Source organism: Elaeis guineensis, chromosome 2, assembly GCF_000442705.2.
Source record: "Elaeis guineensis isolate ETL-2024a chromosome 2, EG11, whole genome shotgun sequence".
In the NCBI taxonomy this organism is placed as follows: Eukaryota; Viridiplantae; Streptophyta; class Magnoliopsida; order Arecales; family Arecaceae; genus Elaeis; species Elaeis guineensis.
In genome coordinates, this window is record NC_025994.2 from 97,204,130 (window position 1) to 97,226,357 (window position 22,228).

The window sequence follows — 22,228 nt, forward strand, 5'->3', positions numbered from 1 at the left end:
TCCAGTGACTTGACAACCCACGGTGATTGGACAGCTTCCGACGATTTGACAACTCTCCAATTGTCTGCACCATTAATGGTGGGACTATACCGCACTCTACTATAAAACGGGGTAAGGCAACAGTTTTGATAAGCTTTCTCAAGCTCTCTGAAGCGCCTTTAAGCTCTTGAACTCTCTAGCTCTCTCTCTCTCCCGCTGAGTCTCTAATTTTTCACTATTGCCTAGTCTCCTCTCTGACTTGACCGTCGGAGGGTCCCTGCCGAAGGCATCTCTTATCAGTGAGAACTTTTCTTGCAGGTGCGCGATTCCGATGGTCGGATGACGGAGAGATTAGCCGCAACAACTACTATTGTATCTTAGTATATGGAACAAAACTTATGTAACTTGTGATTGTGAGTTTTTATTTAATGAATCAAGAGTGCTGCTCTTTACACACCCCCCCCCCCCCCCCCCCAAAAAAAAAAAAAGTCATAAATTGCCACCCTTAATCGGAGGATGTGTTCTCTATCGGGGTCAATAGATCACAGTTGCCTCTTTTTTTTTTTTTTTTTCGCCTTTGATCTCTATATGTGTTTTCTTCTCAACAATTTGGAAGGCAATATGCTTATCTCTTGGCGTTCTACATCCGTAATCCATGTTTGAATGCCTTTGTCGTAGCTGGAGGTTGAGAAATTTTTACAAGCAAGCGCAACCGCTCATCCTAATGTTGCTCGGGCCGATGGCTTGGACTTGTTGCAGGGAAAAGGAACAGGAGGCCTTTTCTCCTCAATAAGCGACCATCAGTTGCCTCTGTTGCTGTTAAAGGACTTCACCTCTTCAAGGATTGGTCCACTATTGCTGATCACAAGCTTCTGACCGCATTTGGTTAAATCTGGAACAAGGTCAAGTGCATTTCCAATCTCATGGCTGATGTCTGAAACTCGTGTTGCTAAGCTCTTTGAGCCTGATGCAGTGATGCTATGGGGGTTGGCTTGAGGGACGAGCCACTGGATGTCTGATTTTTCTATTGTCTTCTTGTGGGTTGGTTTGTGTTCTGACTGTAAAACAGAGTACCAAATAGTCTTCTTTTTCCCTTTTGTCTGATGTGTTTTACTTTTGGCATCAGCGCGCTCTTTTCTTTTTTTTTTTTTATCTCTGTTGCATCATCTTCTTCATTAGCATTTAATAAAGAAGGGGGTTACCTCCCTTATCATCATCATCAACAAAAGAAAAGAAAAAGACCATCCAGTCACATAGTAGCTAAAATAGCATAGAGGAAAAACGCAAGATTCTTCTGTTTCCTCTAGGCATCATTCTGTAAAAGGGCGTGGCTTATCAGGCCTACCTTTTATTAATTCCAAGGAACTCAATCCCACACCAGAGTTGGGCCAGGCTGGTTCAGTTGGGGGTCTGGGGCCGATCACTCTTTTCTAAATTTGGCATTATCATCCAAAATGATGCTATATTTCTAATTAGCCTTATCCTGGATCAGTTTGAACTAGTTCCATTTTTTCTGTCAAAAAAAAAAAAAAAAAAAAAAAGAATTATTTCCAAACTTCTGCTCGAGACGACGTATTCAGCAAGCCAAGATTCTTCTGTTTCGTCTAGGCATCATTCTGTAAAAGGGAGGGGCTTATCAGGCTGCCTTTTATTAATTCCAATTAACTCAAGCCCAAACCAGAGTTGGGCAAGGATGGTTTAATTGGGGGCCTGGGGCTAACCACTCTTTTCTAAATTGGGCATTATCATCCAAAATGATGCTAATTTTCTAATTAGCCTTGTCCTGGATCAGTTTGAACTAGTTCCATATTTTCTGTCCCAAAAAAAAAAAGAATAATTTTCAAATTTCTGCTCGAGATGACGTATTCGGCATGCCAAGGTTCTGAAAATGGTTAACCAAAAGTTCTCTTGCCACATGAAATAAGAAGATTGCTTTAAATCACATAGATTAATGCAACACATAGGGTAGTTGAATATCAAGTTGCTAAGCCAGCTTTGATGGGCCCAACAAATTCTGTGTGCACAAAACAGGACTTTTTCAAATTTATAATACCATCAAGAACATGGGGCTGTGCTTCTTGTCTAGCTTCTCTAACGACCACACCTGTAAACAAAGCAAACTAAAAGGCAACTGAGGCCAAATATTTCAATAAATAATTTCTATAGCACCAAGATTATTAGCTGACTAGAAGCTAAAAGACTCTTAAATTCTACTTGCTGGTATCTTGAAGTACAATTGACAAATTTTTTTATGGGTTGACTCTGAAGAAAAGCAGATTTGACATTTGAACTAATATGATGAATGGAACTACAATTGACATGTGAACTACAAACACTTTTTTTTTTTGATGATGATAAGGGAATCTAGGAAAGCAGCCATCCGGCTTTTATTATAAATCAGGAACTATTTACAGAGGAGGAGATACAGACGAAGAAGAAATGCAAAACATTACATCCAGTTGTTCAGATAATCAGTAAAAACAACAGAAGATAAGAAAGCAGACAGGGGATGAAGACAATGCTTTCAGATTGGTAATAGGTTCCTCAACAGAAAGAAAAGGCTTGCCAAACATGGTCGGTCATTGGAGACACAATCAAACTATAAACACATGATAATACTATTCTTGCATGACCAGGACCAAGTAATGTAAGAGAAGTAGAGAGTAGAAAAGCACAGAATATTTTCTCTAGCCTACCTAGAACCAGAATTAATGATTAGGTACTTGTATATGCCATTGATCAGACTGTAGGAAAGAAAGGGGCTTTATTATTTAGTCCATTTTATTAAGAGTTCATGGAGCATGTAACCAAACTCAGAACAAAAAAAAGGTATTCACACTCCAATTTGATTTATTCTATATTTGCTTGGTTAGAGGTGGTCGTTGATGGTTCTAGATCAGCACTGAGAAGAACCACTCAGACAGGGTGACCGGAGGTTTCGTGATTCTGATCTTTATGTTTCTTGTAGCTGTCTAATGGGTTAGTTAAGATAAACAATGTTATCTTTGAAAACTATATTTGTGAATTGGTCATCTTACTAATAAATTGCCAGCTCTAAATTAATGAGCTTGTAACTCAGTGGTTGAGAACGAGTCTTATTGTATCTAGAAAGAAATAAAAAAACAGCAAAACATAGAAAGATTGTTGTATGAAAAAGTAAACTAACGCGAATTGACATTTGAGTGCTTAATGGCTTTGAAATCAATTTTTTTTTTCCTTTCTGAACACGATACCACAATTAGAAATGCATGTTGATAAAAATGAAGGCTGATATTAATGAATTGGAACTGCATGATGATGTTGGTGACAAATTATGTAATCATCTGTATGTAACAACAAAAATATATCGGAATTTCTTTCTTTGGAAAAAAAGGTATAGCCTAAATCTGATCATTGAATTGGCCCTAAGACATGTTGATTGAGAAGAAATCTAACTATATCAACAATGCAAAGCTGAAAACACGGGCTGCTTGGTAGTAGTTGCTCGTATCGCTCTTTCCTTGGGAAGCTTAAAAGCTTTTAATAAAATTGGGGGAAGTGGCTTATGTTGGCCCTTTTTGAATCTTCTTTCTGCATTGTTTCAGATGTAAATTCTTTTCTACAATCTTCCTTGTATGTACATAAACTTTTCCTTCCCCTTTAATAAAATTGCAGGTAACTTATGTGGCTGAAGCTCATTAGTCTCCTATTCTCTCTTGAAGGAAAAAAGGAAAAAGCTTAAAAGCTTTCTTACGTCCATTCTTTGGTGTAATAATTAAATTGGGCGAAGTGGCTTATTTTCTCCTTATTTTCTCAAAAAAGAGACATAGTCAATGATGGAGACATACCACCTGCAAGTCACCATTAAAAGCAATGCTGTATTGTGGTCACTTGAAAAAAAAGAAAAAAAAAAAAAAAATCTCTTTTGGAACTTGACTTTTGGCTTGATACTGGTAGATGGTCTGCATCAGAAACCTCTTATTTTTATCCAGTCATAGTTTTTAGAACCAATAGACGGTCACAAGAAATTTCTGGTGGTCCTAGTTAGCAACAGTCGACTTCTAGGAATCTTCTTAGTTCTAAACCAAAAAAAAAAAATGACCTCCACTAGAAGAGCACATATGTAGAGTCTCCATCTCACTCACTGCAGAATAGTATGCGATTTAGAGGGCCTTTTTTTTTTTTTTATGGTTAAAGGAGGCTGGGAAGGCAGCGACCTGGCCTTTATTGAATGGAAAAAAATGTCCAGCTGGAGGTTTCAGAAGGTGCTACAAGGAGCTTGCGTCAAGAAGAAAAAAAGTGCTTCCCAGCTGTCGTTGAGACCAATGAAACACGAAATTTAAAAACAGTCCCTGTCTGCGTACAGGTAGGAGAAAAAAAATATAGATAGCCGGTGATGGGAGAATCCGCTCTAGTTACCGCGTTCTAATTAAGTGTTCCCAGTTTGGGATCTAATGCTGATAGGACGCTTTCTTCAAGCACATGTTAGGATTATTTCTTCTTACCTACCTCTATAAAATAAACAAGAAAAAGATGCAAATTTATTATTATTGGCATTGCATATCCTGAATTTATACCATCCTCGGCATCAATATTAGGTGAATATTAAGATACTTTGAAGACCATTGTATACATTAACAGTAATTCTGCATCTTTCCTCCACAACTGGACTTGCAGTTTTCTTTCATTTTTTTTTTTTTTTGTTTTTTGGATGAAATGGGAGGTGTAATACATTAACAATAATTCTGGATCTTTCCTCCACAAATGGACCTGCAGTTTTTTGTTTTCTTGATGAAATGGGAGGTGTAACCACCCCCGAGTTCTATTATGTTAAGAGGATTTGCGGTTGTTGATCTTACAAATTCAATCATCACATATAGATTAACACTTGGATGAGTTGTTCCTTCTACATCATTCTTTTTTTTTTCGATGTAATTCTATATTACTCATTGAGATATAGTAGTTCAAAGTATTGCATTCCATATGTCTACTTCTTGCAGCATGGCCAAGTCACAAGTCAACCCTTTTCCCTCAAGGCGAACCGTTCCCAGCCCAACCCCACTTGGTTAACAAATCAAGATACCACTTAATTAGTGTTTAATTAAAGAAGTTTTCACCATTTCCACGGCAGTTCCGATGCTTGAGACTCGACTATAAATAGATACCATGTCCGGTCGCATTCAGCCATGCACACAGAGGATTCTTCCATAGTTTGGTCTGCAAAAAAGATGTCTTACGTTGCTCTCTTTAGGCCCATGGTTCCTTTGGCCCTCGCACTCCTTCTCATAGGCTCGACGGGAGCACAATTGGAGTATGGGTTCTATAAAAACTCATGCCCCTATGCAGAATTTATAGTTTTCGAAGAAATGACCAAGATCATAGCAAATGCACCATTTCTTACCGGACCGTTCCTGCGGATGCATTACCATGATTGTTTCGTCCATGTAAGTAACTTAAATCTCATTTGACATGCATGTTGTTTTGGATAAATCTCTCCTCACAACAAGATTATCGTCTCTGTGAAGGGATGTGATGCCTCCCTTTTACTGAATTCTACAAATAACATCCCTGCTGAGAAAGATGCACCTCCAAATCTACCCATCCGAGGTTACGATGTGATTGATGGCATCAAGGCTAAATTGGAGATCGCTTGTCCAGGAATCGTCTCCTGTGCAGACATCTTGGCTATGATCGCTCGGGATTCGGTGCATTTGGTAAGATTTATGTTCTTATGAGTAGAATAGTTTAACCATAACTAAGACACTTGATTGATTCTCAGTGATCTTCTTTTCCAGACCTATGGACCATACTATGCAATAGAGACTGGCCGAAGGGATGGAAGCAGATCAGTAGCCAACGATACCCAGGGAAACCTGCAGCCACCAACCGCAAACTTCAGTACTCTGGCTACCACCTTTATCCAAAAAGGTTTAACTGCCAAGGACCTTGTAGTTCTATCAGGTAAATTCGACGTTGGTGCTGCATCTCAAGTTGATTATAAATAATTCAAGCACAGTTTCTTGAAAAAAAGGGGAAAAAAATAAAATCCAACCTACTTATCTAAACTAAACCTTTCATACTACATTTTTCTTTTTCTTTTTTTTTTTTTTTTTTCCAAAGAACTAGAATGGATGAAAACCCAGCAAAACTCTGGAGTGAGGGTGCAATCCAACACACGCCTTAACCTTGCATGCACTAGTCTTTAAAAATTATAACTTTTACATTTGATAAAGTTCAGAAATTATGGAAAACTCAGGAGGCATCTCCACTGGTTGATAGCCAAAACAACTTCCAACTTCTGGTTTCTTTATTGCAATCAGGTGCGCACACCATTGGGCATTCACTTTGCTCATCCTTCTCGGATCGCCTCTACAACTTCACCGGCCATCTCGACTTGGACCCGACGATCGATCCGACCTACGTACCGGAGTTGAAGTGCGAATGTAAGCCTAATGACAACACAACCCGGGTGGAAATGGATCCTGGGAGCGCCTTCAACTTTGACTTGGGCTACTACAAAGGCGTGGCCAGACGGAGAGGTCTCTTCACATCTGACGACACTCTCCTTGATAACCCTGAGACTAAAGCATACATCGAACGCCAGGTCATGGCGACGCCAGACGAGTTCTTCAAAGATTTTGCCGAGTCCATGGTTAAAATGGGAAGGATTCAAGTCCTCACGCACGGCCAAGGTGAGATAAGGAAAAGATGTGCCTTTGTTAACTAGACCAGGTGTGATCAAAATGTCAGAAACTTTCGTTGTGCCGTTTAGTTTTAATAAGCTTAGGAATTCGAGTTCAGCCCCTTGGATCCCAAGGTTGCTGAAAGGAATTGGCTGCAATAAGGCAGAGTTTCTCTAATCCTCTGCTCTGTTTGATAATTTGTTCCGGTTGGTTGTGTATCCATTTACTTGAACAGTAATGGAATCGATATTATTAAGATTTACACTTTGCTCGTCCTATTACTGGATTGCATTGTTTGAAGTCTTTTAATCAAAAATCTCCAGCTGCCTTCTAACGCTCAAGTTGCCGTCCATCTAATTTATTCTCTTGTATACCCGTGTCTCCTGAGTCTTAACAGCTCCAACATAAGCAGACAAGAAAGAAAACAAAAAAACCACTTCAATATTTTCTTTTGCGTTGCATTTTCTGAAGTTGGTCTAAGAAAGCATGGAGTCGTCAGCACAATTGAAGCAGCCAACGTCCGGCGTTTGTTAACATACTAAAATACGGTATCAGGAGATGATTAAGGAGAGTTGTTTGAATTCCAAAGACGTGAACATGTCGTCAGCACAATTGAAGCAGCAACGTCCGGGGTGTGTTAACATACTAAAATACGGCATCAGAAGATGATTAAGGAGAGTTGTTTGAATTCCGAGGACATGAACATTATTAATTAAAAAAAAAAAAAAGAGAGCAATTGATCTAAATAGATCATCAAACTCAATATGTGGACCATTTTGACCACTGCTACTATCCATAAGGATCACCAGATTTGATGTGGATCATTTTTACAACTATGAGAACTCAATATGGATCACGTCGGTCATTATAAATAGAGCTGGACAAAATTTAGAAGCAGGATCCGTCACATCAAGAAGCCGAATCACGTGCCAAATTTTAAGAGGCGATGACTTGATAATATGATGTCCGATTAAAATGATCTTTTTTTAAAAAAAAATAATTTTTGAAATCTACGGTGTGAGAGGGTGGTGTTCCTAGCGATCAAGATGAAATTCTTTCCTTTGAGCCTCGAAACAGATCGGTCAACTTGAAAATTTTTATTTCACATATGATTTTAACCGAGTATAGCTTTCAATCCAAAAAATGAATCATGATGGAATGATAAAAGACAGTTGATATAGAAGTCGGGATATGCTTTCTAAAAGGTTTCAGTTTTTTCAAAATTATTTCTACTAAATATATTCATTTTAGATAAAAGAATTTTTTTAGAACTAAAAAACCTAATATGTGTATGGACGGATCTTGTTACTATAGATAGAGGGTATATATCATATTTTTTATCAATAAAAAAAAAAAAGAGAGAAAAATGACTTGATCTCTATTTTTGTGAATTCTCCTCTTATTCGGTCTTTTAGAGATTTTAGTTAAACAAGTTGAAAGATATTTTTCTTTTCTCTGATCGGATCAGAACTTTGCTTAAACTCTATGACCTTTTCTCGCCAAAGCGTCAAGAACGAGGCTTCTTCATTGGTAGCATAGGCTAATAGTCTTGGTGTTGAGAAATTCTTATATGGACCAGATCTAATGGACTAGTCTAGATATCGAGGCACATGTATGCTGAATGATAGGATGGATTCTCATCTCTATGTTGATCTTGAATAGTTTAAATGCGAGGGAGGGTAATGTCGCAACCGACAATTGAACTAGTCAACTGGATTGGTCCACTTAATAATTTTTTCTTGATGCCTATTTTAACAAGTACCTGCCACCAGCCTTCCAAGACGCGGAAGCACTGTGCCAAGATAAAAGGAGTTCTTTTATTAAAAATTTATATAAGCAATATGGTATTTATTTGCCACCATCTAAACCGAACTCCAGATGATGACATAGTCCATCTAATAATTTCTTCTTGATGTCGGCGTTTTAACAAGTACCTACCACGATCTATTCAAAAAAAAAAAAAAAAACAAAGAAGCATCTACTACTAGCCTTCGAAGACACATAAGCAATATGTAATTTATAGTAGCAATATGGTAGTTGTTTGCCACTGTCCCAATCAAACGCCAGATCTCTCGTATGGAGACAGCCAAGATGCTGAAAGAACAGTTGTTGGCAAATGCAGCTCATCCTTCTAATGCATATATTAAGCTACAACTCCTTTTTATATAATAATCCTTTCCCAAGTTCTGCCCAGTTTTCTCTCATCCCAGTTATAATTTTTTTAAAAAACTTTTAACAATATGAGTTAATTTATATTCCATAACAGAAACTATTTTAAAAGTAATGCAAAATCATTTCACAATTGTTGGTGTATCTAACTGACCTCTAACCATATGGCAGCATCAAAAGATATCCATATTTTATCGATCTACAGCTGAAACATCATATCACATCAGTTAATCATCCAATGACTACTAGCACTACTCTAAATTAGGTCAGATGATTACCGACTTGAAGCTACGTTTGCCGATCTATGAGTCAGCTCATTTTAAGCAAACATCGATTTTCCACCGATCTCTCTCTCATGATCAGATGTACTACAAGCTAGCTATCCTCCAACCATATTATAGCTATTCTCCATATAAGACAACCTCTCCACAACTGACTATTTTGTTGTAACAAACTCTTAACAAACTAGGTCAATTATCCATAACTATTTAATAAATAAGATCTTTCGAAGCAGGTGGTTACTAATGGTCTAACAAACTCTCTCAATGACCTAATGACCTAGCGAGCTTCTTTATATAAGGAGGGGCAAGGATCTCTTCGGGAGGTAAATCATGACTCACAAAACTAAGACTCTAATGAACTCTTTTTAGTTTCTCTGTTGAAAAGAATCCGAGTTTCTCCACTCCAATCTATTTTTTTTGCTCTCTACTTTTTTCTTTTCCACTATTCGTTCTCAGGCTCCAACTGACTTAAGTATCTGAGATTCCTAAATCGAAAGATCTCCCACTAGTTTTAGGAATTTTTTTTGTAGGATTGTCAGCAGATTTCATCAATTTGATCCCTCACAGAGCTCCAGCTCGATTCTTGACTGATTTTATCTTCTTTTCTTCGGAGCAACAGCAATTAAAAAGTTTAAAAAAAAAGAAAATAAACAAAAGCAGATGCCTTGGCTAGAAGATAAGTACTAACTGCAAATTTTGTTGCTATAACAAATGATTAACCTAAATTTTATTAACATGATTACAGAATTGATGTGTCACCAAAATTAGAGTAAGTTAACAAAATTAATCAATGTTAGCAATGTTGATTAACATATTCAAAGTTTGGCTTAGAAAGGCTGCCCTGAAAATTTTTATATGAATAGTCTTATTCTTTTACAACTCAAAATGAAAATTTAGGTCCTGGTTTTCTTATGGACCAGTTAATCAACACCTTAAACGAACATTTTGGTTTTTCCATCAAATCAGGATGGAAGGCAGAGTTGTTTGCATGATAGCTTTTATTATTATTATTATTATTATTATTATTATAGTTTTTTGGCTAAAACTTTGCAAGATAGTTTTGTGGCGCACGCGGATATCCTTAGCTAATTTCATCATGACCGACTAGTTGTGAGGCCTAACCAGATACGACAAACAAAATTTTAATGTTACCATGACCTTATGGTTTGAAAAATTATTGGTTAAAACTATTTTACCGCATGTATCTTAGATCATTCAATAAAAAGTCATCACAATATTCAAGAAAATAATTTTTTTTTTAAATAGCAAAAGTTATTAGCCAGTCAATCATAATTAATAGTAAAATTTTTTTTATTTAAAATTTTTGATTAAATTTAAATAATAATATATTTTTTTAATAATAGATGATGTGATAATTTTTTATTGAATGGACCAAAATACAGGTGGTAAAATAACAACATCCTCTCTCGCTGTCCCTTAAGATATATGGCTTTATGTCTGGCAGAACCGCAAATTTAATAAGATTCCTGATTTGATGTACTTTAACCATCACACCTAGGCGAGGAGAATCAGATCAGCATCACATCAAGGTAGCGTTTGCAAGGGTTGCTTAAATTGTTCGTATGTATTATTGCTTCTAGGCGGAAAAAGGCCTGTATATTTTGGGTACATCACTAAAGTGCTTTGAAAAATCCCAGGGAACCAAACGCATGAAAGTTCAAGAACAGGCTGCAAAATGGCTTGAATTTTGTTGAAATGCAGCTAGATGTTGGCCCTAATAAAATCCGGATATGATCCTAACCAATATTGGGTCATACCATTTAAATCTAAACACTACTTGTGTTTGGACTTAGGCTTAGATTTTTCGATTTTGAGCAGACCCCTGTCCAATCTGACTTAATATGTTGCATGAAATAACATGAATTTGGTACGTCCAAGTTTCAAGAATATCAAACCTGGCCCAAAAATAGACATATTAATGTAAGTAAAAAGTTTAAATAGACACACATGTAGATAGTCAGACTATACATCAATGAGTTATGCTAAGCTAAGATAGCTACAATTGCCACGTGTTTTAATGGATTTGTTAGGATAGCTAGCTAGTTCATAGCGCACATATATTATTTTGTTATCCATTTAAAATTTAACCAAATCTAACAAGTATTTATTGATATCCAATGATTCTTTACCTTGAAATTTATCTTAACTCCATAGGTGACCTTGACTCAAGCCTGAAAATTTAGAGTTGATTCAAAAGGATTTTCAACTCGATGTGCACTACTTCAACCATTATGAGTAAGGACTGGGTATAGTGTAGGAGCAAGATCCATCGCACAAAAAAAATTGATTGCATACCAAACTTCACAAAACTATAATTTGGTATCCACATAAAACTTAATAAAAACTAACAAATATTTATTGATATCAAAATATTTTTTACCTTGACATTTACCTTAACTCTAAAGACAATCTTGGCTCAAGCCTGAAATGCAGAGTAGGGTTTAGGTATGGCCCAATTTAACCTGATCTATTTTCTTGATCAAATTTTGAAAATAGAATGGTCAACTCAATGCAGGTTAAGACAATTTCCAAGTACATTAAGTTGGATCTAGATGTTGCATCAAAATTTCAATTGCATTAAGCTCGGATCTAGTAAAGCCTGGACTCCATCCACTTGTAGCCTATTTATGAAATGGAGTCCCACAATCTTCAAATAGACCCTAAATAAATGCAAAATGTAGGCTTTTCCAAACTACACCATTTTGGAGGGGAAAAGAAAGGAAAAGCTTGATGCTAGAACTATAAAAAGTGTAGTGTCCTAAAACATCCGATTCAGGTCCATCTGGGGAGCAATTTCTTCAAGCTTTAGATTCTACTTTGTGAAAAGCGTACAAAGACGTCAAGTTGCTTGTTTGACACGGTGACAGCCAATTGTCAAAGTGCAGCCCATCATCATATGTAGCCCCATATTGGACCATCTTTAACCCCGACCTGATGACAAACATCCAAAGCCTACTACCGAAGTTCTAAATTTGAAAGGAATCTGGGCTAGAAATTCACGTTCCATATGCAACCCTACGCAATGTACCATCAGTAGCCTACTTAGCAGCTAAGTTATTAGTAAAAAAATCAAAAACTATATAACAAGTCTGAGATCCGAGATGAGAGTCCATTTAGTGGAAATTTTTGCCATTGAGTGACAAGAAACTACAGATCACATTATGGTACATGCTTGGCAAGGTTGAAGCAGGCATTAATCCAATAAATTAATTAGCTCGCCCGCAGAGTGATTATAATATCATTGTTACTTTAACTTTCTAAAGCATTCGACTTTCCCTCACCCTTTTTTTTTCTCAAATGGATGGACATTCTGGGAGTACAGCTCATCCAAGTACTTTGAATGCTGCAAAAATTGGCTTTATTCTCTTGTTCTTCGAACTTGGAGTCCGTTTCTGATGAAAACGTTCGGGCTAATTTATACTCAACCATGTAGACCAACGTCATGCAGACAACGGTCATCGCACGCCATCGCATGCAAAAGTCCAAATCCATGTGCCGGCCACGCGCTCAAACACTAAACTAATATTAAAAAGACGTAAGGGGTGACGCCACCCAATCCTCGGGCCATTGGCCGTTCCATTTACCAACCACACGCAATCGCCCATATTAAACACCAGTGCGTGTGGCAGCCACGCGCCTTTGTCATAAAATATTTTTCTACTCCAGTGCGTGGCAACCACGCGCCTTGTCATAAAAAAAATTCGACTCCATGAGCTGGCTTCCATGTAATGACTCCAAATGCGGCATGTACCACCATATGGACAAATCATTGTATGCACCGCGGACATGATGGTGCACACTCTCTATCACTAAAACACTCGAGATATTCGGGTATGAGTTCCATTCATCATGTATATGTCTTGATAATTGGCTCACAAGAGAAAATATTAGATGGATCAATTAGATCCATCATCAATCTAGGATGGAATCGTTTAATATAAATATATTTTAAAAAAAAAAATTTCATTTTATCCTAGACTCACGGTGGATCTGATTCACCAGCTAATTTGTTGGATCACAAAATACCACCGTGATTGATGACATGCATTAGCATGATAGTGCGTACATTATAAGGGTTTATAGCACCACGGCCCCAGCCCCTTGCTCCACACGTTTAGGTGGGCCCTAATAGTTGGCGGCTGATGGGCAGGGTGCGGAGACCCTAGCCTTGACGCGGTGATGTGTGATGTATTAATTTATTCTTGTTGCGTATCATAGATATTTATTTCATAGCAATGCGCATGAAAAATGGTGTGGTAAAGAAACGTCAAAGAACATCCCAATCTAGAGACCACGAGCCCGCCAACACTTATAAATAGGTGGTTCACTGGCTTCAAGCCACAGCTCACGTTCCAGTGTTCTCAAAGCTTTTGTCACCACTGCGAAAGACGGCCATGAGGCTTTTCTTAAGGTCTTTGTTCGAGTTAGCCTCCGTGCTCTTCCTTCTTGACTCAGCCAATGCCCAAGCCTTGAAGGTTGGCTTCTACAAAAACTCATGCCCATACGCTGAGGCTATAGTTCGTAAGGCCGTGGCCGGTTACTTTTCTCAGGACCCAACAGTCTCCGGCCCACTATTAAGGCTCCATTTCCATGATTGCTTTGTTCGGGTAATGAGATTTTAATATGCTTCCATTCTTAACTAAATATTTGCACTGAGATAATGTTTGCAAGTGTTTTTACTTGCCACAGGGTTGCGATGGCTCGGTACTACTGAACTCCACTAAGACTAATTTAGCAGAGAAGGATGCAATGCCGAACCAAAGCCTGGATGGATTTTATGTCATTGATGCAGCAAAGGAAGCATTAGAGAAAGCATGTCCAGGGATTGTCTCATGTGCTGATATCGTAGCTCTCGCAGCAAGGGATGCTGTCTCCTTGGTACATTTGAAGCTGTTCTTTTGTTCTCAGATTGCTTGTTTGCATGTTCTAGGGCTAGTTATATTGACAGAAATAGTTTGCTCTGGTTCAGGCCACCCGTTCAGTTGGAAAAGGGTCTTGGATGGCGAGCAACAACCTTTGGGAGGTCCCCACGGGGAGGAGGGATGGGCTTGTGTCCGTGGCCTCTGAGGCTTTGGCTAATTTACCATCTCCTTATGCTGAGATCACTCAGCTGAAAGCGTCCTTTGCTGCAAAGGGTTTAAGTGCAAAGGACTTGGCAATTTTATCAGGTATTGTTTGTGTCAGCAAAGGAAGTTCTAGGATGGACCACAAAATTAGATCACACACCGTAATATCAACATAACATAGAGAATATTCGCATCACATAACTCTTGCATTTGTTAAGCCTGTTATGTATCATTCACGCTTTCCCTATTAATTGGTTAGTGCACATGATGTCCTGAGCTCAGGTTTGCTGGAGATCTCTTCATGTATTTATTTAATTAACGTATTTATTATCTTGATTGGCTCCGGTCATTGTCGTCCCTCCACACGTGTAATCCAGGTCGCACGTGAGAGGAGATGGTAAGCCTGATGTACATTATCGATCTTTTTCCTATTAGTTAAAGCTTGTGGACCCGATTGCCTAGTTAACAGTATTAGATTGTAACTTGATTCATCTTATAATATCGCTAAAATTGAAGTGCTAGATTGTTTTTGAAAAACAGAGGGTAAAAGAAAACTTTGATAAATATTGTTACTATGATGATTAGAAGCAATATTCCTAGTGACAAATAACATGGCCAATTTTTTATTCAGGAGCTCACACAATTGGAAATTCTCATTGTTATTCCTTTGAGAGACGACTCTACAACTTCACTGGAAAAGGTGACACCGACCCAACTTTAGATCCGAAGTATGCTATCAAGCTAAGGAGCCAATGTAAGCCCGGGGATGAGACTACGACGGTGGAAATGGTTCCAGGGAGCTCCACAACGTTTGATACCACGTACTACAAGTTAGTCGTGAGAAGAAGGGGGTTGTTCCACTCTGATGAGGCTCTCCTTCAGGACAAGGAGACGAGAGACTATGTCTACTCTCGGCTCGATTCACCCAAGTCTAGTTTCTTCTTCGACTTTGGCGTGTCAATGGTGAAGATGGGACAGATTGGGGTGCTCACAGGCAAGGCAGGGGAAATTAGAAAGCAGTGCGCTTTAGTTAATAGCTAGTCTTTTGAATCCATTGTGGCTGTGGAAGGTAATTAGTATCTATGGAGTGTGTTGTTACTCTAAAAGAAACTGCTTACTTTGAGATTGTGTAGTTTAAATATTATTTAGCAATTATAAGCGTGGAATAAAATATATCTTTTGTTTGGTCTCAAACCGAGGACAGAGCAGGGCGCTTGGAAAAAAAAAATAGAACAACTTTTTAGTTTAATGGAGTCCAGGACTTCGACACAACCATGAATGTAAAGGGCGGGCCAAAGGGCTATTCAAGCCTTATTTTAGTCTTTTCCTGTTTCGATCATTAGGCTGGTCCAATTTGCGGTTATCAGTTGCCAAGCTATCCAATTAACCTAAGAGAAATTAGGAAGGATTGGTTGACAAGATATGTACCGGGGACTGAATCCAGATATATCTTAAAATGATAGATTTTTGTTATCATGAGATATATTGACTGCTGCAGATCATTTGATTGGAATAAAATTTAAAATAGATATATTTGATGATATGAATTATTTGAAAAATATATTCATTCTGTAAAAGATATTGTTACAAGATCAATTTGGATCGACTCTTATTCATTTAGAAAATACAGTTCAATGGGCTATATGTAGAGCAATCAGACATAAATTAATATCGGCTCCTCGTAATTTGGTAATTTCAACCTATGAGTCCATTATAAATTAGGGGTGAAATTAAAATGAAATTCACATGGAATCCCGATAGAGTCTTGATGGCAATCCTCTAAGTACACCGGTTAGATAGGTCTCGGTGAGAGCTGAAAGCAAGATCCACATCAAAAGTTATTTTGTGAGACAAGCAATCTGGAGACAATAAATCGGCATCCTTTCGTTTTTTCCCAAAAGAAAAAAGGATGTCTTAATGAAATGTATGCTGTGACAACTTCACATGTATGTATATTAGGCCATGATATTGCACTTCGAGGTCATTTGAGGCTCTGAAACGTCTTGTCAAGATATTTGACCAAGATATATCATTCGCGGACAAGTTAGCTATATGATGAAAGACAAAAAAAAATATAAGAGTAAAGATCTGGTTTTCTAGATTGTTTTGATAATTTTGTTTACTGAAAAATTCTTGAATTTAATTAAAATTTGTAAAGAGAAATCTCAGTTGAAAATAGAGCTCTTGTACTATAGTTTTATAAATCGGATTTTAAGAAAATAAAATGGGCAATACATACTCTCAAGATTTCATAAAAATTTATCTTTTTTTTTTTTTTTGGAGCGACATACCGAATGAATGGCAAGAATGATTTTTTTCTCCCCGATTTGATCAAATGAAAGCTAAAATTAAGATTTGGATCAACATGAATTAAGCTTGATTTGATACCAATCAGACAAATATGGGACCTAAATTCACTTCAAGCTATGGTCTGGATTGCTTTCTAGCCTCGAGCTAAGCCAAGTCCCTAGCGTAAGATGTTTGATAGGAATTTTGCCTGGTGCTTAGTCCAGCCCATTGACAAGCAACCTTTCAGAGGATTACTATGTGCTCATCATTAATCCAGCCCATTCATATCCTTATCCACCAACTAGCTCTTTATATGTCCAGTCAAAATGGAGCAAATTTATCCTAATAAGCACTTATTTAGATGTTTGGGCTCAAAATCTCAACGAATTCATGAGTTAGATTGGCAGAACTAGAAAAAATCAGCCTGGTTAACTTGTATTCACAAATACTGATGAACCTTTAGAGTGGGCCGGTCCAAATCCTATCGTAAGGATAAAGGCTCAACCCTTGGGTATTTGTTAATCAACCTTATCCAGGCTGATTTTTACTAATTATGCTGGCCCAACCAATGAATTCTATGAAATTTTAGACTCCAACATCCAAATAGATCCTAAATCTAAGAAATAACACATTTGGAATCGAAACTGACTTGTTCTACGATGCTGAGATTGTAATAGATAGCATTAAAAATCCAACCACAACTAAGAAAAATCCAACCCAATCTGAGAGACCACTATCTTCATGTTTAATGTGCTTCTCTGCTTCAACATACTTAAACCTAAACCCAAACCCTGATAAAGTTTACCCCTGTTCCCAGCCATTATTCTAGTACCGTTTCTTTTTCTTTTTAGAAATGTTCAGTTGACTGCTTTGGACTTTGATGTGTTCCATCTGATCTCATACTTTCACATCATATGAGCGAAAGCAGCTAAAATTCACTCAACCTAACCTCATAATCTGATCATAGTTGGCCTTTCACATCATATGAGCGAAAGCGACTAAAATTCACTCATTCACCTAATCTCATGATCTGATCGTAATTGGTAGTAGTAGATCATGTACTTCACTTCCTTCTAGACCTTGCAACAGATCAAGTGCGTCGTTCTAAACTTGTACTAACAAATGTGGTTGGCCGTGGTAAGCGAAGGGGGAATTATTTCAACAGAGTGTCTGGCTTGAAGGAAGAAAGCCTACCATAAACTTTCAAATGAAACCTTTCACGCAAAGTAAATTAGTATACTATATTTTGTGGAAATTCCACTTTTGTAGCTAGGATTAATTGAAGTGAAAATCTTTTAACTATAATGACAGATTAACAGGCTTTACGTTAGTCGGACTCAAAACGGTACTGCTCTTACCATCATCATTCTGGAACAAGAATTATTCTAGAGCAAATTATGCAAGTATTTTCATGACTAATCTTTACAGTGAACCCTAATTTTTCTAGTTGGTTTTTCTTAAAATTTGTGCATTTGTTGATACTCTATCGACTATCCAAGGCCAAGTAAACATTATGCATCATATGGGATTCGTTGGGGTAAAGGGCGAAGAAATTAGATATCTTTTCTTTTTTTTTTTTTCAAAAAAAAAGGAAGGAAAGAATATCCATCTGATATGACTTTTTCTTGAGATAACAATATACACTCAGTGTTCAAAGAATTTATCATTGAAGGTGAAAAGGATTGCAGAAATCAAGGAAAAAACCCAAAAGAATCCATCTAATATGACTCATGTGTTCAGAGAGCTCAAATATTTGAAAATGCCCCCTCCAAGTAATTAAAAAGTTTCATATAGTTGTATAATATTTGAGTAAGATTTTTTGGCTAGTCAGGCCACTTCAAATAGGCATGGTAAACAGGCTTCCCATTATAGATCGTACATAATTATTATGGTATATATTGTTGACATTTTTAGTAGTTAAAATTTTTGGGTTGAATTGAATAAATACTCAACTATTTATTTAATTATCTGGGTGCATTTCAATCATTTATTATTTAATTATCTCGATAATGTCTTGACTCATCTTAGTCATTATTTTTCATCCGGTGCTTGGTCGAGACACATATGACTTCTGAGGGAGGAGTGTTAAGCTTTAATATATATTATTGACCCTTTCAAATTAGCTTAAATTTGCACAATTTTCTTCTACTTATAAAATATTTTTATTATTTTAGCATTTTTCCATGTTCGCTTGATGCAAACTAGTAGTCAAGTGGGTCATGCTATCAAGCAATTATTTTAATAAAAAAATTTGTAGAGGCTATTTACACTCTCTATCCCACATTCATCCCATTCCATTTAGACTAGATCCAAATCCTTGGGCAGACCAAGATATCCTAAGAAAGCTCCCCTCAGCCTTGCCTCAATTAGCAAGGGATCGTACCAGCCCGCTGTCGGTGATGCACTTCCGGTGTACTGCGCCAGCTACCGAGGAAGTCCGTTTCGTAAAAATTTTCCAATGCAGATTTGTTTATGCGTCAAAAGGAGAGATCCCACATTTGATATTGTTTTAGTTGCAACTAAAAACTAAGCAGAGTCATGCAAAGAGAGATCGCTATCATGTTCCTAAACGTGGTATAATTGTTGATCAGGTCACATGCCAACTACTCCAAGAATTTAAAATTTTTAGATTTGGATCACGCCAAACTCACATTCCATCCCCCTGGATCTGTATGTCCACATTAACAAGGCAAGAATAAACCTAAGGAGGATTCGATATCAGGCTTTACAAGCAAATCATGTTTGCGGTCTAACTACCAACTTCTCTAATTTATTAAATGATCACGTTCTAAAGAAAAAAACCAATTTAATCCTACATTTTTTACCAAAACAATGTCATGCCTTATTCCACAATTTACTTCAGCAATGATTAAGTACTAAAATTGTAGAAGTACTTGTAATTTTCCCTGCCAATAGCACTACCACTATTATATTATTATCAAGCTTAAAATCAGCACCAGTGCTTTTAAGCTTGCTGTAGTATAATGGTGGCACTGCAATGGACAAGGTCCAATGCTTTCATTAGAGAATAGTTTGATCTAAGATATACCATCTTGGTTAACGGTGCCATCTTGTTATCACATCGGTACATCTAGTAAGGAGGCCATTCACCCACATTAATATGTCTTGGCACCGAATCAGTACGATACGCTCCATACTGTCCAATTCAGTATGGTATGTTGCATGATGTATCTTACTAATTGCACCGAAAGAGAGAAACAAAAAGGGATAAAAAAAAAAAGGTTTGAATTTATGGAGAATCATAGTTAGCATGGCCCAATCCTAACCAATTTAGTGTTGAAATACAAAATTGTATCCCTTGTGAAGTGGGTACGAACTTGGCGTGCACACAATTTGCATATCAGTAGAGTTACACATGATCTGTAATGATAGTGACAATGGTAGATTAATTAGACAGACACATGATCTGTAATGTGGTAAGGTCGTATCCCATTAATAGATGACAAACATAATAGGAAAAAGGGCCAGCTAACGAAGACCAGTTGGTTTAACCAAAACACTGCTCACGTGCCACCAGTTCAATCATAAACCAAAAGAGTGCATTTTTCAGTTCTACGAAAAGGAGTGGGTGAAGTCTTGATTTCTTTTGAAGTTAGATATCTACCGAAAACATATAATGAATACATTTACTTGAAGACCCCACAACAAAAGTGAGTGAGACACCTAAGACTGGTCCACGGATCAGACCTTATATACCCAACTTTGCCAAAGAAGCTCGCTCTCAGCTAATAGGACAGCATCTGCTCTCATGAAGAAAACTGCAACACGCTAATGGACAAAAAACAGAGGGGAGGCCTATAAATCTCTGGATGTTGAGTTCTATTGAAGCACATAGAACATAAAGAGAGTAGCAAGGCCCTTTTGCATTCAACTACTGATCAAGTTTTGCGATTTATCTTTACTTAGAGCAATGAGGAAGACAAGCATCCAGTGTTTTGTGATATGTGTAGCGTTGAGTTTATTTTGTGCAAATGCTGATCTCAAGTTGGGTTTCTATGATGAGACTTGTCCAAAGGCTGAGAAGATTATATTCGACTATGTTAAGAAACATATACCTCATGCACCATCGTTAGCTGCTCCTCTTCTTAGGGTGCACTTCCATGATTGCTTTGTCAGGGTATGTAAATGCATGCAGCACAATTCTTACTTCCATATGGTAGTATAAGCTGTGTGTTAATTCTCTTTTGTTCCAGGGTTGTGATGCTTCTGTTCTGATTAACTCCACTAGCAAGAATCAAGCAGAGAAATCAGCATTCCCAAATCTAAGCATTCGTGGTTTCGATTTCATCGATAGAGTCAAGAGCTTAATAGAAGCAGAATGCCCGGGTGTTGTTTCATGTGCCGATATTCTTGCCCTGGTTGCAAGAGATTCTGTTGTTGTCACAGTAAGGAACCTATACTTGGCTGGTCTTTTCCTGCTTTCCTTCTTATTTTTGGCTTACATTTTTATGAAGAAACTTCATCTAATAATTAGGAAATGCAATCAGCTCTATTGACTTTTGATTTGTGCCATAGAGATGAATGCAAGATGCCAAATCTACCTTTCTTGCCTGACCTTCAAGTATAAGGGACCTTAAAGGTACTAGTTGGTTTCAAGAGTCTGAACTAACCAGTAGGGCATGTCAAGCAATTTGCTCGGCCATTCTCTTGCCTGAAGTTGGCCTTGTACAAGAAGTTGGCACAAAGTTATAGGATCAATGTTAGGTTTGAAAGCTGGCCGTATGATATTCGTAATCTTCACTTAACCATAGGTTTATTCCTTATTACCTACGGTTGTGGAAACTTCTCTGATACTGAAACTTCTTAACTATTGAAGCTGTTCTTTTCTTATTGCACCAGGGAGGTCCCTTCTGGAATGTTCCCACCGGGCGAAGAGATGGTTTGATCTCAAATTCCATAGAGGCCTTGAAAAACCTTCCAGCCCCAACTTTTAATTTTAGTGCTCTCCAAACATCTTTCGCTAGTAAAGGACTAGACTTAAAAGATTTAGTACTTTTGTCTGGTAAGTCGCTAATGGCATGTAGTTAATGCTTCGTATAGCATAGATCTTTTCCATTATATGAAGGCTAATATGCTGCGCAACAGGAGCTCATACAATTGGTGTCTCTCACTGCTCATCGTTCAGTAGTCGCCTTTACAATTTCACTGGAAAAGGTGATGAAGACCCTTCTCTAGATAGCTTTTATGCTGCAAATTTGAAGAAGTACAAGTGCAAAGTTCCTAATGACACGACAACGATTGTTGAGATGGATCCGGGAAGCTTCAGAACTTTTGATCTTGGATACTACAAACATTTACTCAAGAGAAGAGGTCTCCTCCAATCTGATGCAGCTCTAACCACTAATACTGCAACGAAGGCTTCTATCATGGAGCTTGTCAGCAGTCCTCTTGAAGTATTCTTCAAAGAATTTGCTTTTTCTATGGAGAAAATGGGGAGGATTGAGGTAAAGACAGGATCTTCGGGTGAAATTAGGAAGAACTGTGCGGTCGTGAATAGCTAGATGGCTGCAAGTTTTGTTTGACCATTTTTGATTTGTGATTTTTATGGTGAATGATTTGTCTCCAAGGAGTACGCTTCAACCAATGGTTTGTGAGTTTTATGGTGAATAATTTGTCTCCAAGGAGACTTCCTGCAAGGATTTGTGCTTTTTCTTTTTTGTTCTTTTTGCTTATTTCAAATGAAGCATTTCTGTATCGTCTGAAAGTTCTTTCAAGCAACTGTAACAAACGTTATGTGCTT

At 37.6% G+C, this 22,228-nt stretch overlaps 3 protein-coding genes across 3 annotated transcripts; all 3 read left to right on the forward strand.

The window, feature by feature from the left end:
* The first annotated feature begins 5,124 nt into the window (after positions 1 to 5,124).
* Positions 5,125 to 6,917, forward strand: LOC105052142 (peroxidase 1). Its single transcript, XM_010932853.3, has 4 exons — positions 5,125 to 5,402; positions 5,484 to 5,672; positions 5,754 to 5,919; positions 6,279 to 6,917. Exons 1-4 carry the CDS (start codon positions 5,145 to 5,147, stop codon positions 6,683 to 6,685), a joined length of 1,020 nt encoding a protein of 339 aa, XP_010931155.2. The 5' UTR covers positions 5,125 to 5,144; the 3' UTR covers positions 6,686 to 6,917.
* A 6,485-nt stretch (positions 6,918 to 13,402) lies between these two features.
* Positions 13,403 to 15,301, forward strand: LOC105052151 (peroxidase 56). The gene is made up of 4 exons (XM_019851059.3): positions 13,403 to 13,719; positions 13,802 to 13,990; positions 14,082 to 14,280; positions 14,810 to 15,301. The coding sequence occupies exons 1-4, from the start codon at positions 13,507 to 13,509 to the stop codon at positions 15,217 to 15,219; spliced, it is 1,011 nt and encodes a 336-aa protein (XP_019706618.2). The 5' UTR covers positions 13,403 to 13,506; the 3' UTR covers positions 15,220 to 15,301.
* Positions 15,302 to 20,225: 4,924 nt separating this feature from the next.
* LOC140855732 (peroxidase 3-like) lies at positions 20,226 to 22,202 on the forward strand. The gene is made up of 4 exons (XM_073252306.1): positions 20,226 to 20,605; positions 20,682 to 20,873; positions 21,328 to 21,490; positions 21,574 to 22,202. The coding sequence occupies exons 1-4, from the start codon at positions 20,399 to 20,401 to the stop codon at positions 21,987 to 21,989; spliced, it is 978 nt and encodes a 325-aa protein (XP_073108407.1). The 5' UTR covers positions 20,226 to 20,398; the 3' UTR covers positions 21,990 to 22,202.
* Positions 22,203 to 22,228: the final 26 nt, after the last annotated feature.

Coding starts and splice junctions, on each gene's coding strand:
- LOC105052151 (XM_019851059.3), top strand. CDS start 13,507: ATGAGGCTTTTCTTAAGGTCTTTGTTCGAGTTAGCCTCCGTGCTCTTC. Junction 13,720..13,801: donor TCCATGATTGCTTTGTTCGG/GTAATGAGATTT, acceptor TACTTGCCACAG/GGTTGCGATGGCTCGGTACT. Junction 14,281..14,809: donor GGACTTGGCAATTTTATCAG/GTATTGTTTGTG, acceptor TTTTTTATTCAG/GAGCTCACACAATTGGAAAT.
- LOC140855732 (XM_073252306.1), top strand. CDS start 20,399: ATGAGGAAGACAAGCATCCAGTGTTTTGTGATATGTGTAGCGTTGAGT. Junction 20,874..21,327: donor GAGATTCTGTTGTTGTCACA/GTAAGGAACCTA, acceptor TTATTGCACCAG/GGAGGTCCCTTCTGGAATGT. Junction 21,491..21,573: donor AGATTTAGTACTTTTGTCTG/GTAAGTCGCTAA, acceptor GCTGCGCAACAG/GAGCTCATACAATTGGTGTC.
- LOC105052142 (XM_010932853.3), top strand. CDS start 5,145: ATGCACACAGAGGATTCTTCCATAGTTTGGTCTGCAAAAAAGATGTCT. Junction 5,673..5,753: donor CTCGGGATTCGGTGCATTTG/GTAAGATTTATG, acceptor CTTCTTTTCCAG/ACCTATGGACCATACTATGC. Junction 5,920..6,278: donor GGACCTTGTAGTTCTATCAG/GTAAATTCGACG, acceptor TATTGCAATCAG/GTGCGCACACCATTGGGCAT.